The sequence below is a fragment of the Hylobates moloch genome, unplaced genomic scaffold (genome assembly GCF_009828535.3).
Source record: "Hylobates moloch isolate HMO894 unplaced genomic scaffold, HMol_V3 SCAFFOLD_14, whole genome shotgun sequence".
NCBI lineage: Eukaryota > Metazoa > Chordata > Mammalia > Primates > Hylobatidae > Hylobates > Hylobates moloch.
The window spans coordinates 4,267,015-4,283,890 of record NW_026652289.1 but is presented as its reverse complement, the minus strand read 5'-3'; the positions used below and the strand labels follow the sequence as shown (position 1 = coordinate 4,283,890).

The window sequence follows — 16,876 nt, the reverse complement described above, 5'->3', positions numbered from 1 at the left end:
TACTTTTTTCTTTTAGTGTTAATAAATTTTTACTTTCTTGAGTATTATATAATAGCTTTAACATTTATTCTTTTCCTATGAAAACTTTTTTTAGTGAGCCAATTCTGCGTGAAGCTTTTGGTTTTCTATAAAAGCTGCTGTGTTCCAAGGACACCGGTTGTACGCAACCCCTTTGCTGTGAGATCATTTCCAGCCTCCTTTTTGTATTCTTGTCATGGCATCTGACGTTTAGTCATTAGCCAAGCAAATGCAGCAGTTCATCATCTCAGAGATTAATCTACAGAGAATAAAAGAGGTAGCAACGTTGGTGCGGGCGTTAGGCGAGAAGGTCCCTTCTGGAGGAATTGTTTTGTGTCTAGAACACCAGGGAACTATGCTCCCAAACCATGCAGCCAACGTGAATCTTTGTTAACTCATCTGAATGTTTCCTCAGTAAAAGCAACAAGATCTTCTTCATCCAATGTTAAAAATTGGGCTTCAGCAGTCAACACGAAGCAGTAAGAGGCAATCAACAGTGCGGTATGAACACATCATGAGGTAGAAAGAACTTAACATGAGATTTAGAAATCTACTTCACATATACCACGATGATTACTGAAATAAAACATAAATCACCTGTATCCTTATCACTCCTCAAAATGTTTTCTTCCTGTCCCATGGCCCTTTCTGGAGTTTTCTCCGTGCTTATATAACTGTACATAGTTGTCACTTTCATGGAGATGAAATTGCATGCGTTGCTGTTTTGACTTCACATTGTTAAGTATTTTTTATGCTACTAAAACTTCACGGTGAGCATTTCAACGCCCGTATAATACTGCATCCAGATGCTCGGTAATAATTACTCTCCCATTCTCCTGTGACTGTTCAATTATGTAATTTCCCACTTTAAGTCATAATAAGTAATGCACATCCCTGTGACCACAGCTTCGTGCTCTCAGCCCAAGCTCCAGGAGGAGAGGACTGGGTCAAAGCGCCTGGACATTTTTGTGACTTTTGAACTGCATTGTGGAACCGTGTGAAGGACGCTTTTCTGAACGTGATGTACCACTTTGATTTGATGCTGTTTTCTTCTGCCAGTTCGGAACGATAGGGTAAGAGAATAGTCTATGTTGATGGAGAGACTCAGATTTGGGTCTCAAATGTGTTTTCTGCGTAACAACGAGATGGGATCCAGCGATGCGGTCTGGGCTGTTAGGTACTCACCTTTCCTAAAAGATGCCATCTGCTTGGAGCAGAATAGGCTGTGACACGCAGGAGCCCCCAGGGAAACGGCCATGGCAGTGGTGGGTGTTAACGAGCAGGCATAAGGGACTGCTCCCAGCGGTGCTTCCTCTGAAGTCATTGCCACCTGCAGCAGCACAGGGGACAGAAAGGCCGTTTCTCCAGGTCCAGGCAGCTCAGGCCCCTACGATCCCTGGTGTAGCAGAGACCCAGGCTTCTTGGTAGAGGCCCAGAGCCCTGTACTGCCACCACTGCCGGACGATGCTCAGGACCTCGGGGCTGGCCCTGCTGGCTCTGGTCAGTGCTGTGGGCCCAAGCCAGGCCAGCGGCTTCACAGGTGAGGGGTCTGGGCTTGGCATGGGCAGTTCTTAAGGACAGGGGCTCCCTGGCATGGGTCTCATGAGGACAGCCTCCTGCGGAGACCTGGGCAGGCAAGGACGCCTCTGCTTGGAGAGGCGACGTCTGTTCCTTGGTGGACAAGCTTTTCCGTAAGCGCACATGGTAGCAGCTGTGGAGGTGGGCCAGGAGTGCCAGGTAGGGTTTTGGGAAGAGGACTCCCCCAGTGGGAACCTGTTGCTGAATCACCTGGGCGTTCGTGGGGGTAAAATGCAGATTCTTAGCCAGCAGGTCTGGGGTGCAGGGCCTGGAACTCTGCATGTCTGTGGGTGATGCAGATGCTGTGGGTCCTCAGATCCCACTGAGAACAGTGAGCTCCTACAGAAGAAAGGTCTCCTGAACCTTGGTGCATTCAAGTCCCCGCTTATAGATTAAAAAAAAAAAAAAGGAGGTCTAGCCTGGGCAACATCATGAGACCCCATCTGTACCAAAAAAAAAAAAAAAATTAGCCAGGCATGGTGGTGCACACTTGTGGTCCCAGCTACACAGGAGGCTGGGATGGGAGGATCGCCTGAGCTTGGGAGGTCGAGGCTGCAGTGAGCTAAGATTGCTCCACTGCACTGCAGCCTGGGCGGCAGAGCAAAAGCCCCCAATCAAACAAACAAACAAAAAAAGCCACAATACAAAAACAAAAAAGAAAGAGAGACCCAGAATGGATCAGGGACTCGCCCAGCCCACATAGCTCACAGGGCAGAGTCACCACAGGAGCCAGAGGCTGCACCAGGGCTCTGTCCGGAGTTTTCCCAGGCATGCGGAGAGCAGAGCAGCTTCTAAAAAACACACAGGGGTTCTGAAACCCCAGAATCCAGGGAAATGGGGGTGCAGAATTTTAAAATCATTTTCCTCTTAAAATCTGTCTTATTCAGTTACAAATTTAAAGGAATCCATTCTGTTTCTAAAATCAACTATGTTTTTGTACCACTTTAAAGTTTTTCACCCAGAAGCAGGATTTTGCTTTGTGATTTGTGGAATGGATTTTCCCATTGGAACAGCTAATGTGTAGACCCCACAGTTCAGATGCATAATGAGTGGGAATCCTGGGAAGCTGGAGAAGGTCTTAGGAGGTGTTTACAGAACCCCTCATTGTATATGAGGACACGGGGCAGAACCTCAGCAACCCCACATGTGCTCACCCTGAATTTCCCGTGTGCCAGCACTGCCTTCACGGGCATGGCCCCACTTCAGCCTTTTGCAGCCACAGGACATGGCTGTTATTTCACGGATGACAAGAGAGGGGCACTGGGAGGGCATGACATGGGCGCAATCATGCAACAGATGTTTCTGAGCCTGGGTGTGAGCGCAGGTCCATCTGACCCCAGGACTCTTGTTGGCCCCAGAGCATTAGGCTTTCCCATCTCTGAGACGGGAATCCAAGACCCCTGGCTCCTGCTCCGATGGCCCTTGTGGGTCTTTGCGGAATGGCAGGATCTGCTAAATGCTTTCTTCGCTGGGCTTGGCCAAGAAGCCAGGCTTGGGATGGCACATGACCTCAGATAAAACGTTAAAAACAAAACAGGGCAAACATCTCCCGGGTTCCACAGGAGACGAGTGTGTGTGTGTGTGTGTGTGCGTGTGCATGTGCGTGCAGGAGGGCTCTGCTGCGGACCAGCTGGGGCCATGTAACGATCAGGTGGGGCCCTGGCACCTCTCTAGAGACAAGGAGCTGTAAGTGTCCTTAATGTGGTTGGCATCTCTGCTCAGGTTACGATGAAAAACACAAGCTAGATCCACTCTGCTTCTTGGTGCAGGAAGTCCTCGGCCTTTGCCTTGCTCGGCGTGGTCACTGAGTAGGTGAGCGCGTTCCTTCCGGCCGTATTCCAGCGTTCTTCGTGCAAGTCACCTCTAGGCTCTCAGTCAAGCTGGCCCTGGTCCTAGAAGCTGATTTGTCCTGTTCCACCCTGTACGACGAGGACCTCCCGTTCCTTTGCAGAGCTCACAGTAACTACCCCACTGGTGATGCCAAGCAGCAGGTGGTCTCCATCCCCAGAGGCCCGGCTGAGCCCGCAGGGTGATTTGGGGTTCAGCCCCCAGAAGAGGTTGCAGCTTCAGTCCCTGTTGCTTGTGGAGTGGGGTTGCTCTGCAGCAAGTGTGTGGTCCAGCACCTGTGTTCTGCCCAGAGCAAATCTGCAGCCTCTTCCCTCACCTTGTTTGAGGGCTGGCTCTGCCCCGTTTCTTCCTGGGGTGAGTAACAAGCCCCTGGAGTCCCGCTTTCTGCACACTTGTAGGTTGCTGTGAGGTCCAAGGAGGGTATCTTCAGAGATGCTGCCCCAGTGGAGGGAATAAGGACAGCAGTGGTTTTGTGATCATTTCTGCTCCCATCTCTGTGTTCCTCCCCAGAAATCAATCCAGCCACTCATTGAGGGAAATAAACCGTAATACTGAGCCCCCACCTCTTGGGGGTACACTCTAGTAAAGCTTAGAGCTCAGGGGTTGAGTGTCTGAAATGCAAGCACTGTATGGCAAATCCTCCGTTCATCCTGCACTGAGAGTCCATGTACTCAGGGCCCCCTGCTAGGTGCCACAGGGGAGCTGGAGGGGACCCCTCACCATCCCTGTGTGCACTGGCTAGGGCTGCTGTAACAAAGAAACACAGCCTGGGCGGCTTAAACAGCAGAAATGGATTCAGTCACAGTTCTGGAGGCCAGAAGTCTAAGATGAAGTTGCGGGCAGGCCTGGCTTCTCCCGAGCCCTTGCAGGAGTCTCTGCTCCGGGCCTCCAGTTTCTGGGGCTGCTGGCAATCTTTGGTGTTCCTTGACTGGTAGAAGCATCACCCTGGTCTCTACCTTCTCCCTGTGTGCCTGTCTGTCTCCACATTTCCCTTTAGTATAAGGACCAGTCATATCGTATTAGGGCCCACCCTAATGTCTCCCCTTTAACTTGATACCCTCCATAAGACATTACTGCAGATAAGGTCATATTCTGAGTTACTGGGGTTTAGGACTTTAACACGCGAATTTTTGGAGGAACACAATCAATTCCAACTAGGCAGTAGGGGCTCCCGGAGAGATGGGTAGCCCAGGCACCACGTCAGGGGATGTCCATGACCAAAGGGTCTCGTGGTGAATGTCATGGGGCCAGGGGTCTTGAGAACGGAGTAATCACATTGATGGAGGGTGATGGACCTTGTGTAAAGGAACCAGGCTCCGGTGAGAGATGTGTGGGGCCCAATAGGGTAAACTTGATGCTTGTCCTGCAGTGGGGGTGACGGTGCCTCCTCCTGATCACAGTGGTAACGGCTGAAAAGTTGAACTGGCCTTTTTTTTTTGAGATGGAGTCTTGCTCTGTCACCCAGGCTGGATGGCAGTGACATGATCTAGGCTCACTGCAACCTCCGCCTCCTGGGTTCAAGCAATTCTCCTGCCTCAGCCTCCTGAGTAGCTGGGATTACAGGCGCCCACCACCACAGTTTTTTATTTTATTTTTTATTTATTTATTTTTTTTCAGAGGGAGTCTTCGCTCTGTCACCCAGGATGGAGTGCAGTGGCGCAATCTTGGCTTACTGCAAACTCTGCCTCCTGGGTTCACGCCATTCTGCCTCAGCCTCCCAAGTAGTTGGGACTACAGACACCCACTACCACTCCTGGCTAATTTTTCATGTTTTTAGTAGAGAGGGGCTTTCACCGTGTTAGCCAGGATGGTCTCGATCTCCTGACCTCATGATCCGCCCACCTCGGCCTCCCAAAGTGCTGGGATTACAGGCATGAGCCACCGCGCCCAGCCCATACCTGGCTAATTTTTAAAAAATATTTTTGGTGGAGATGAGATTTCACCATGTTGGCCAGGCTGAGTCTCGAACTCCTGAGCTCTAGTGATCCCCCTGCCTTGGCCTCCCACAGTGCTGGGATTACAGGTGTGAGCCATCACGCCCGGCCTGAGCTGGTCTTTTATCATCAACAAACTTCTCACACACTTGCCACAGAGCGACCCCACTCCACAGGTGCTTTAAGTACCTGCTTAATTATTTTCCACCTCATTGAAAAGAAAGCCGTCATTGTCATGTCCTGGCCACAGCAGGCCTTCAGTTTGCACTGTGGAGGGAAGTGCTGCATGTTCACTTCCCATGTGGCAACCTTGAGGCTCAGGGGGACTAAGAGATAGATGTGCACGAGATTCTACGGCCTGTGGAATCAGCTCACATGGAGCAGAACAAAGGGACGTGATCTCTAAGCGTTGATTCCAGCGCTGTGCTCTCTCCTTCGTATATTGACCGTGAGACCCCTGTGCTTCAGGAAGTATGCGTGGGGCCCAGGTGGCACCTCCTCCTCAGTCACAGCGGCTTTCTTAGCAGGCCAGGCTACGTTTATGCTTTATTCTTCAGTGCTCACTCAAGCAACAGCCTTCCTGGTGCACTAGCAGACAAAGGCCGGTGGAGAGAGCTGGTGGGCAGCTTCTGAGAGGCCTGCCCGAGTGCGGGAGGCGTGGTCTCACTTGCTGTTGCAGAGGGACGCCTTGCGGATAACTGTTCGCACGGATCTGATCCCGGTGTTCTCAGTCGCCTCCTTGCTTGCCTCTTTTAGAAAAAGGCCTCTCCCTGTTGGGCTACCAGCTGTGCAGCTACCGTGTGACCCACACTGTACAGAAGGTGGAGGCCGTGCAGATGTCCTACATGACCTATGTGTCCTGCGGTGGCTGGATCCCCTGGAGGCGGTGCCCCAAGACGGTTTACCGGACCCAGTACCTGGTAGTGGAGGTCCCTGAGTCCAGGAATGTGACCGACTGCTGTGAGGGCTATGAACAGCTCGGCCTTTACTGTGTCTTGCGTGAGTCCAGGGCTGCTGGGCTGGGGCGGGGCCACCCTTGCCGTCGAGAATCCTGATGGGACAGGTGCTGGGATCCATTGGCCCCGAACTTGCTAGATCTTCTAGGAGCACGGTTCCCAGCCTTGACCAGACAGCAGGGTCATAGGCAGGGCTTGTCCCTGGCCCCACTCCCAGGTTTCTGAGTCCGTGGGTGGGGGTGAAGTACAAGAATTTGCCCTCCTGACAAGTTCCCGGGTGACACTGACGCTGCTAGCCCAGGGACCCCACTTTGAGAAACTGTTGTTCTCAGAGGGCTCCTGGACAGCTTTAAAAATGCAGATGCCCGGGTCTCTTCCTGAGAGAGTGTGGGGGAATTGGCCCGGGGCGTTGAGAGAGTGTCAGGGAATTCGTCGGGGTCGTGGCATGGGTGTCGGGAGTTTTCAAAGCTCCCAGAGTGATTCTCATATACTGCTGAGTGTGAGAGCCAGCACTGAACTCTCTTCTACAGCAGCCTTTTCTTTCTAAAAGCTGCAGTGAAATGCTTTCGTAACCAAAATCCTATTCTGAACTCCAATACGTGAAAGAGCTGGAAGGAGCCCCGAGCCTACCACCCTAAGTGCTCAGAGGCCCCCACATCCTCCCAGTTCCTCAGTGCAGTTTGGAAGCTGCTGTCCTGTAGGATGCTTGGGGCCAGTTATCAGGGTGACCTGTGTGGTTATGCCAGGCCAGGGTCTGAGCCGTTGGGATAGGGTGGGGACTCAGGGCACAGCCCACTGACACACAGGTGATCTCTTCCAGGGGAGGGGTGTGTGTGTGTGTGTGTGTGTGTGTGTGTGTGTGTGTGGTGGCTGCTAATTTTGAGTCAATACCAGATCTGCGGTGAGTTTCTGTACAGTCAGAAGGTCCTGCCTCACACCCCCACTGTGGAGGGATGTGGGGATGTGTGGCTCTAGCTTGGTGCTGGCCAGGGTCACTGAGACATAAGGGCTGCGACCTCCAGAGTGCAGAAGCCACCAGCTCCTGGGTGCCCCGAAGGGGATCCTACAGGACCCATCCTTGTGGCCTGAGACTGTTGTACCCAGGCGAGTTAGAGAAAACGCCACACTTTGAGACGAATTAAGAGTCCTTTATTAGCCGGCGACCGAGAGACGGCTAATGTTCAAAATTCTCTCGGCCCCGAAGAAGGGGCTAGATTTTCTTTTATACTTTGGTTTAGAAAGGGGAGGGGGTCTAGTTAAAACAATTTTACAGAAATAAAGTAGGCAAAAAGTTAAAAGGATAAATGGTTACAGGAAAGTAAACAGTTCCAGGTGCAGGGGCTTTAAGACTATTACAAGGTGATAGACACGGGGCTTTGGGCGTTATCAATCAGACAAATTCCTGGGAACTGCGGATATAGCTCGCCACAGTATCTTATCAGTTAATTGCATTCTTGGATGTGCTGGGAGTCAGCTTGCACGAGTTAAGTCCTTGAGGAAGGGGCTGCCAGTGAAAGAGCCAAGATGGAGTCTGTCTGGCTCTCTTAGCTAAGGGAGAGTCAATTCAGGTGGAAACAAGGCTAGGTGATCAAAGGAAAGGGAGAGTCTAAAAACAGGGTTAGTAAAAACCAGGTTGGGCATTACAAGACCAGGACAACAGCAGAATGGAGCGCGGACTCCGCAAACCAGGGTGTCTGCCTCCTCCAGAAACCAAGGGCCCCAGATTGTAGAGTCTGGGGTCTGCATAGACCTGCATGCTGGGCCATCCTGAGTGGGCCCTCCCTCAGCCCCCAGTGCGATTTCACCGATGACAGGGACAGTTGACGTGTTTCTGTTGTCCCGTTCAGAGGGCCAGGCAGAGAGGGGGCCCGATGGTTTCGGGTGTGCTGTTAACAGGCATGTTCCTCTTTCAGGCGTGTTAAAACAATACCACCATGACCAACACCTCCATCACCAATAGAAACCAGGCAGGGCCAGCTGACCCCAGAGCAACACCTCCATCACCAATAGAAACCAGGCAGGGCTAGCTGATCCCAGAGCAACACCTCCATCACCAATAGAAACCAGGCAGGGCCAGCTGGCCCCAGAGCAACACCTCCATCACCAATAGAAACCAGGCAGGGCCAGCTGATCCCAGAGCAACACCTCCATCACCAATAGAAACCAGGCAGGGCCAGCTGATCCCAGAGCAACACCTCCATCACCAATAGAAACCAGGTGGGGCCAGCTGACCCCAGAGCAATGGCCCTTCTGTGCTCTCATTGGTTCCCTAGAGGGCCACTGGCAGGACAAGGCTATGCCTTGGCCATGCTGCTCAGGTGCTGGTCTAAGGAGACCCTTCCTGTCCTGATGCCTGGCCCCATTTCCACTTTCCCTTTCTTTGAGGGCCACACACAGAGGGGCCTGCTGAGCCACAGTTGCTGCTGTGCAACAACTCCACTCCTAGGGGATGGTTGGGGGCCATTAGGACACAGGTGCTGGTGCCACGGCACCTCGGTTTAGAGCATGTGGGCTTTGCAGTCAGGACATGCCCTGTCCTGTCCGGTCTTACCTGTGAAGGCCACACCTCTTCCTACCTGTTGGCATTGTCAGGACTAGTGAGGGGAGGAGGCGCTGGGGGAGGCTGATCAGCAGCCCCTTCCTGCCCCCGTTCTGCAGGGCCACACCAGCCCCACCCATGCCCACCATCACCTTCTGTAAGAGACCCTGGCCTGCTGCAACGAACAAGTTAATTCCCTCCCAGAAGACAGGGAGGCCCCTCCCCACCACCTGCCCTGCATCCCCCTCCACAGACCAGCCTCCAGGAAGTGCCTCTTGTTGGAATCAGCCCCACTTTTAGAGTGTTAATACCTTTAATTAGGGGCTCACCAGGGTGATGCCCTTGCAGTCAGGGAGTCCCGTGGGTGAGAGTGGGCTGCCCTGGGGAGCTGCAGGGAGTGGAGGGCGAGGCCACAGGGAGGGACGTGGGGCATGAGGGGAGGTAGACTCGCCCTGTGGGCCCCGAGCCCCTCAGTAATGGCCCCTCAGGTTCTAGAAGGCTCACTCTGGCACAGTGAAGAGGGGGCAGACCTAGAAGGAGGAAGGAAGAGAAGAGGGAGGGGAACAGGCACTGCCTGAGTGCATTCTTTCTAAGAGGCCAGAGCAGGAGACCCTCCAATCCCTCGGGCACCAAAGGAATGAGTATCCCTGGCTCTGCAGGTGGGGATCCAGGCTAGGGGAGGCCCACGCCTCCACCAGCGTGGCACAGCTCCAGGAAGGCAGGCTGGGAATGTGGATCTGGGGCTCTCTGACCTCCAGGCAGATTTTTGGGGGTTTACCAAACTGCACTTTAGTGTAAGGGAGTTTGTGGCATTTGAGTGCTGTGGCTGTGGCGACTGTGGGAGGAGGAACATTTCAGGGCACTGAGGACATGGAGTTCTTTCTCAGAAAGGTCCCTGCCTGTGCCGGGGCCTGGTGAAGGGCACAGCCCACGAGGCTTCTGCAACTCCTGCCGCTGGAGGGCCTGTATCCCATTTCTTCCCAGCCCCAAGGTCAGAGACATCATGCTGGTGGTGTGAAGGTGCCTGTGGTGGGTGGATTTACACCCTGGATTTTGGCAGCGCAACCTTCTCCATGCTTGCACAGCTTTTGATCAAAGCCGCTTTTTTCTGGGATGCCGCACAGCAGGTTGGCTCCTCGGAGCTGGATGTGAGATGGTTTCAGTAAGTGGCCTGTTGAGCACCGTGACTCTGATTTGTACAGAATGAAGCAGGACCTGGCAGATGTTGGAGGCCCCTGGAAATACTGGGAGGCGTGAAGGGCAGGAGATGCTCCTTCCTCTGCGGTGGGGCCTCCAGGTCGCCCAAGTGTGGGTGACTCACACCCCAGCTGCCCAGGGGTCTGCGCCTCGGAGTCCTATCCCCCAGACAGTGGTAAAATGCCAGACATATTTCCTCCTTTCTCCTCCCACTCAATAATGACTTATGCAAAAAAGGGAAGGGAAGCGTGGACACACACGTGATACGACTTTCAGTGACTTTTTCAACTTTTTCAGTCCAGCATGTGGAATGCGATGACAATTGGTGCATTATTTTATATTTTTAAAAATATAATTACAGAAATGAACACACAAGCCATGCAGAAAATTTGGAAACACAGAAAAGAACAGGAGGAGGAAACGATCCCAAGCCTGCCGCTCACGAATAACCACCTTTCACATGTTCTTTATCCAGGGCAGACATTTCACAAGAGGATGGCCACTGTGTCCGAGACATTTGTAGCATGATTTTACCACTCAGCAATGTATCCACAGCAGCTTTCATGCCCATAAACATGACTCCACTGCATGCTTTTATGGCCACGTGGCATTACCTCATAGCACATCAGCATTCATTGAGCAAGCTCTTGCCACTTCACAGTCAGTTGCTTCTAATTACTCATTATCATACATAATGCTGTGATGAACATCATACGCTACAAACACGACTGTGCACAAGGTGGATTATGTGCTGAGGATGAATTCTGAGAAGTGGAACCCAGCATCTTAGCTGTGCTCCGTAACTCCAGTGACACCCCAGTTCTGTACAGGATCAACCTCCTGGCAAACTCAGCCTCGTTAGGCAAGTCCAGGACCCCCAGAGGACCAGGAGACTCCCCAAACTTCCTGTCCCCGCGTTGCTGATGACCAGGGGCCCTTTGGTGAGAACCTCCTGTTCCGATCAGGCGAAGAGGCACCAAGGAAGGAGCAGGGAGACAGGAGCGACTCCTCCCCAGCCCATCCAGTCCTCAGCCCCGGGAGCCTTGGGTTTTGTTGCTCAAACAGAAAGCTCCCCTGTTGCGTCACTGGACCATGACTAACAGTGTTGCCAGGAGCTGAGCAGCTCTGTTTTATTGTTTGCACTGAGTTAGGGAAGAAGGAGATTTTTGACTTTTTGTCAAGTTGGAGTTGTTCAGCGTTCTCAGGCCACTCGGTCAGCTGGCCAGCTCCAAGGGATGAAGGGGCTCCCCGGCAGTACCCAGTTAAGACGCAAACCTTTCACTCAAAAACACGCCTCTGGTGATTAGGCAACTATTTTTGGAAGCCAGTTTTGGGGGGATTGTTTCTATTTAAATAGGCTTTTAGTTTAGAATAGTTTTAGATTTGCAGGGAAGTTGCAAAGATAATGCAGAAAGGTCCTGTACCCCCCACCCCAGCTTCCCCTAATGTTAGCATCTTACAGCTCTCGGGACTACTTGTCCTAAGGAACCGACACTGGGCATTGTCAGGAAACTCCATAGTTTATTTGGATTCCCATGTTTTCCCCTGAATGTCTTTTCCTGTCCCAGGAGCCCACCTTCTCTTTAGTCCACATGTCTGCTTAACCCTGAGGCCTTTGCTTTTTGCACTGGGAGGCAAAGCGGAGACCTTCAGATTCTCAGCAAGCCTCCACCAGGCTCCTGGCGTTGCCCTCCTCGAGCTGCACCCAACGTTCATTTTTCATGCACGGCCATTGGTAGAGCCGCCTGGATGATGAGGAGATGAAGAGTGAGTCAGGGACAACGCAGGAAAGAGAGTGCGGCTGAGAGGAAGGCCCACAGCAAGGCCGGGCGCCAGGCAGACGGGGCTGTGTGAGAAGAGTGGGGATGCAGGCTATCTGCATATTCCCTGACTCTGGCTCCCCCTGCTCTGGCCAGCTGAGCAGCGCCCTTGGTGATGTGGTCCCAACAGAAGTCAGGGCCGCCACCTTCTTTCTTGGTTGCAGAGTGCTCTGCCGAGAACTTGGGGGACCTGAGAGGCTGGTCCCTGGGACTGCAGCCTGCTGAGGCTGCCCTTCCACTTGGCCAATCCCACGAGTTTTCCCCACCCTCGCGGGGGTGAGTCCAGGACCCAGTTACCAGCTGGCCTCCTCTAGTCTTCTGGGCTCTGAGAGGTCTTGAGCTGTGCTTCTCAACATCCCCAGGCCATAGACACACGAAGCTTGCCATGCATCTGGCCATGAACTGGACAGCTCTGAGTAAAGCCCCAGGGGGGCATGGCACCCACCATCAGGGTGGCTGGCCATGGAGGCCACAGAGCTGGGCAAGCCTTCTCTGGAGCCCAGCAGTGGGGTCCCTCCTCCCTCTGTGTCTTCCTCATGGCTGCCCTCAGCCTCCTCCTGGAGCTCCCATCTTCTCAGCTTCCTTCCGTCCTGGGAGATGGGGTCGTCTCCTGCCCCGGGCCCACCTCTGCCATCTTGGCAAAGGCACACTGCAGGCTCTGCGGCATCGGGCACGTGCTCCGCTGTCTCCTGTCCCCTGGGGTTCAGTTTCGTCTCCTTGCCCTCCTCTTGTGCTTCTCAGAGCCCTGAGCATCAGCCCCCGGACTCCTGACAGCTTCCCTTTGGGTGGATTCTCAGACTCCTGCAGTGCTTTCTGAGAGTGCTACAAGCCCCTTTTCTGGAAAGTCCACCATGGCCTCCTCCTGCAGCCTTGGCTGAGGTCTGGTCCCCAGGACCAGTGCACCTCCCAGGGGGACCCCACCGGGCTGGCCTCTTGCCTTCTTCATCTTTGCCTCCTGCAGAGGCTCGTTGCGTTTCTGTGTCTGGAGCTGCATCCGAGCTGCACTCACACTGTGAAGGTCTGGGGAGCTGTGCAGCCAACAGCTGGTAGGCTGGCCTCAGTGGCCGCCTCCAGGGCCACTCTGCCATGCGTCTCCACATGGGCGAGCAGTGGACATGTCCGACTTCACATTTGCACTGCTACACTCCTGGTCTACACCAGGCCGTTCTTCCTGCAGCTTTCCCCAGCTCAGGAATGAAGCCTGGGAGCCTTCCTGAAGCTGCTTCTTCTTCTCTTACACCCCATCCCGTCTGTCAGCACATCCTGTGGACGCCCCCACCTGATCTCCCCAGGGTCCCATGCTGCACTCGCCTGCACTGTCACCTAGGCCGGCCCCCACCACACCCCGCACCAGGCCTGTACCTCGCCTCGTGGGCGCCAGGGCTGATGTCTGCAGAGCTACTCCGAGCTCCCCTCTGCCCAGTCTGGGCATGAGCCCCTCTCCAGAGTGTCCTTCAACCCCCCACACTGCTTCATTCCCTGAGGCTCTCACCCCATCTGAATATCTGTAGATCTCCTTGCACTGTTGTTCCCCCACTGGAATATAAGCTCCCTGAAGTCTGGGCCCTGGGCACCTGGCATTGTGCCCGGCACATAGCAGGTGCTCAACAAATATTGAATGAATGAATGAATGAGCGAGCTATCAGGACTTGAAGCAGCAAGGGGCCCTCTCAGGGGGTGATGGAGCCCCCTGGACCTGGACTTCTGAGGCCTAGAGGAAACAGAGACACCTAGGACCCCAGCTGCAGCTGCCCTGGCAGGACAGATGGGCAGAGGATATGAAAGCCAAAGCCAACGGCCCTCCATTGGGGTGGGTGTCTGCCCAGGCCTGGGGATGGGCCCCGAACAGGCCACAGACCTATAGGCAGACTTCAGCATGAGGAAGCACCGACATGAGGTCCCTGTGCAGCAAATCAGGTTTGTCCTTCATCACCAGCATCATTAATTGTATCATTTTCTCCCAGCCCTGAATCAGTCCAGGGAGTTCACATCAAGACCCGGGGTCTGCCCCGCAGAGGGGCCTGAACCATCCACCTCCCCCTGCAGCTTGGACACCGACTGTCCTGGACTTGAGAAGTGCTGCCCCTGGTCAGGGGGGCGCTGCTGCATGGCCCCTGCACCCCAAGGTAGGCTGCTGCGGGCCGTGCTCATGGACAGGCGGCAAAGGGGGGTCTCGGTGAGGCCTGATCTGTGTGAAGGTGTGGGGAGGAGCGTGTTTCTAGGAGCAGTGACCGATTTCACCAGGAGCCCCCACTGTGTGCACAGGCAGCGCCTGCCCTTAGATAATTTCTTAGTCAAAATCTGGCCACTGAACTCTCGGGGGAGAAATCTCATGGCGCTCTTAGGGGCCCTGAAATGGGAAGACACTTCTGGTGGAGCAGAGACCCGGATTTCCCATTTTGCCTGGAGAGGCGAGGAGCTCCAGGTAGATTTGTTGCAGGTGTGGAGCTGGCTGTGCCTGCAGTGCCACAGGGGCCTGATGAGCGCCGCAGCACCCGTAGGCAGGCCCTGTCACCTCAAATGTGCGCCTGCTGGTCTGGAAAGTTCTCTTTTGATTGGGGTCTGCATCCAGGAGAATGGGATGGCCTATACATATATATATATGTATAATGTTACATATTATTTAATATTTAAAATACTATATATTATAGCATTAGTATGGTATGCAGTAATAAAGCAATAGTATACATAATATCAAATATTATTATATGATAATGCTATATCATTATACTACATGCTATTATATAGTATATATCATATTATATATGATTATACTATCCAATATTTGTAGTATCAATAAAATAATGACACAGTATAAAGCAATTTTCTGTATCAACATGCTATGAGAGTATAATGAGGCTGATAGGCTCTATTTACCTCCTAAGTGGATCTCTTCAAGGGAAGGCCGGCTGCTGTGGGTCCCAGGCCCAGCTCACCTCTGAGCAGGGATCGGTGGTCTTCAGGGACGTTAGGATGGAGAGGAGCAAGGGGCGGGCAGTGAGGACATCCCCCGTGTCCTGTGGTAGATGTCTTTTTGCAGGGAGGTAAATGCAGGGCAGGGCCTCTCATGGCCTCTTGTTCCCTCTCCTGCCCCCTCTCCCACCCCAGTGGCTTTTGTGACTTCAACCTGTCCTGGGTCCATAATCATCAGTGTTTTCGCTTGTGCAGCTCCAGAGAGGGACCCCACGGGCTCCTGGTACAACGTCACCATCCTGGTGAAAATGGACTTCGAGGAACTCCAGCAAGTGGACCCCAGGCTCCTCAACCACATGCGCCTTCTGCATGCCTTGGTAGGTGACACGGACAGGGGCTCCCTGCACGGTCCTTGCGGCAGCTGCTCAGGCAGACCCAGGTATGGGGCCGTGGAAGGGACCTGGGGGTTGGGCAGGGTGATGTTCCACAAATGGCCCCAAATGACTGACTCTGAACCAAATTCTAGTTCTTAAAAAATCAGCTTCAAAGAGGTATGATTTACATGCAACAAAATGCACACAACTGAGGCGTGTAGTTGGCTCAGTTGTGATGTGTGTACCCTCATAGGCCCGCCTGTTGTGGTGGAGAACGCGGATCCCCTAAGCTTGCAGGGGTCTGCAGTCCCAGCAAAGACAGCCTAAGCCCCGAGCTCTTCCCTCACCACCCTCACTCCCAATTTCTTCAAGTTCTGGCTCCTGCTCCGTGGCAGCCGGCACCATCCTGGGAGTGCCGAGATGGGAACCGTAGCCCAGGGCTGGAGAGCACCCTGGGGTCCGATGGTTAGCAGCGCCCCTGGCCTCTCCACACAAGTCAGAAGCACACCCCAAGGTGACATCCAAAACTGTCTCCAGACGTCACCCACTGTCCCCTGGGGATAAAAACAAACACCCTGGCTGACCCTTGCTGATGACACAGCTCACGCTTTCTGGCCCATCAGCAGTGATTTCCAACCAGGATGTCTTCTCCAGCTCAGGCCACCATCAGTCTCGGGAATCCCAGCGTGGACAGGGCGCTGCATGTCCCCAAGGCAGCCCTCCCTGGGGGATGGTCTGGCTTCGGGGCCAGCTGCTGACAGGGCCTGTGCTCAGAGGGGCCTCAGCTTGGTCTAATGTGCTGCTGTTGCCTCTGGAAGTGCCGAACACTTTTCAGACAAGGGGCCCCGCATTTTCCTTCGGCATCTGTGTAGCTGTTCTGTGCTTCAGATCTTTTGTGTGTCCCATGTGTGCCTCGGTGTCTTGGTGTCAAACCCAGGGTTGGGGTGCTCCTTGGCGGTTAGACTAAGCTGGCTGGGAGCCCAGATCAGATGGTGCGCACCTCACGTTGTTCTGGGCTGCTGGCCAGTGAGCTGCTGGACGGGTAGTCTGCAGCCTCGGCCTTAACAGCCCGGGCTAGGAGTGATTCCTGTTTCCTCTTAGCTTGTTAAGGGGACTGCCCAATTGACCAGTAAGAAACTAGCTCTGAAGCCACACTGCCTGGCCCTAGTGTTGCCACTCATCAGCTGTGTGACCTTGAGCAAGTCACTTAACCTCTCTGTGCCTGAGATACCTCCTCCATTAAATATAAATAATCGGCCAGGAGTGGTGGCTCAAGCTTGTAATCCCAGCACTTTGGGAGGCCGAGGCAGGCGGATCACTTGAGGTCAGGAGTTCAAGACCAGCCTGGCCAACATGGCGAAACCCCGTCTCTACCAGAAATCCAGTAATTAGCCAGACGTGGTGGCACGTGCCTGTAATCCCAGCTATGGGGGAGGCTGAGGCAGGAGAATTGCTTGAACCCAGGAAGCAGAGGTTGCAGTGAGCTGAGATCGTGCCACTGCGCTCCAGCCTGGGCTACAGAGCGAGACTCTGTCTCTAAATAAATAAATAAGTAAATAAATAGGAATAATCATCACCCTGCGTGAGACAGGGCCATGAGTTTAAATCATCTGTGTAAAGAGCTTGAGATGGTTCCTGAGCTTCCTGGTGTGTGTGGGCCTGAGATGTTATGGGTGTTGTGTTTTCAGTATTGCTGCGT

General features: G+C 53.6%; 1 protein-coding gene across 2 annotated transcripts in view; it reads left to right on the top strand.

The window, feature by feature from the left end:
• Nucleotides 1-1,482: 1,482 nt before the first annotated feature.
• Nucleotides 1,483-16,876, top strand: part of UMODL1 (uromodulin like 1) — a 69,121-nt gene continuing 53,727 nt past the window's right edge. For both annotated transcript variants that reach the window (XM_032174661.2, XM_032174660.2), the window contains exons 1-4: nucleotides 1,483-1,558; nucleotides 6,135-6,377; nucleotides 13,855-14,016; nucleotides 15,059-15,180. In XM_032174661.2, the coding sequence (XP_032030552.1) occupies nucleotides 1,483-1,558; nucleotides 6,135-6,377; nucleotides 13,855-14,016; nucleotides 15,059-15,180 (603 nt within the window). The remainder of the gene's footprint in view (nucleotides 1,559-6,134; nucleotides 6,378-13,854; nucleotides 14,017-15,058; nucleotides 15,181-16,876) is intronic.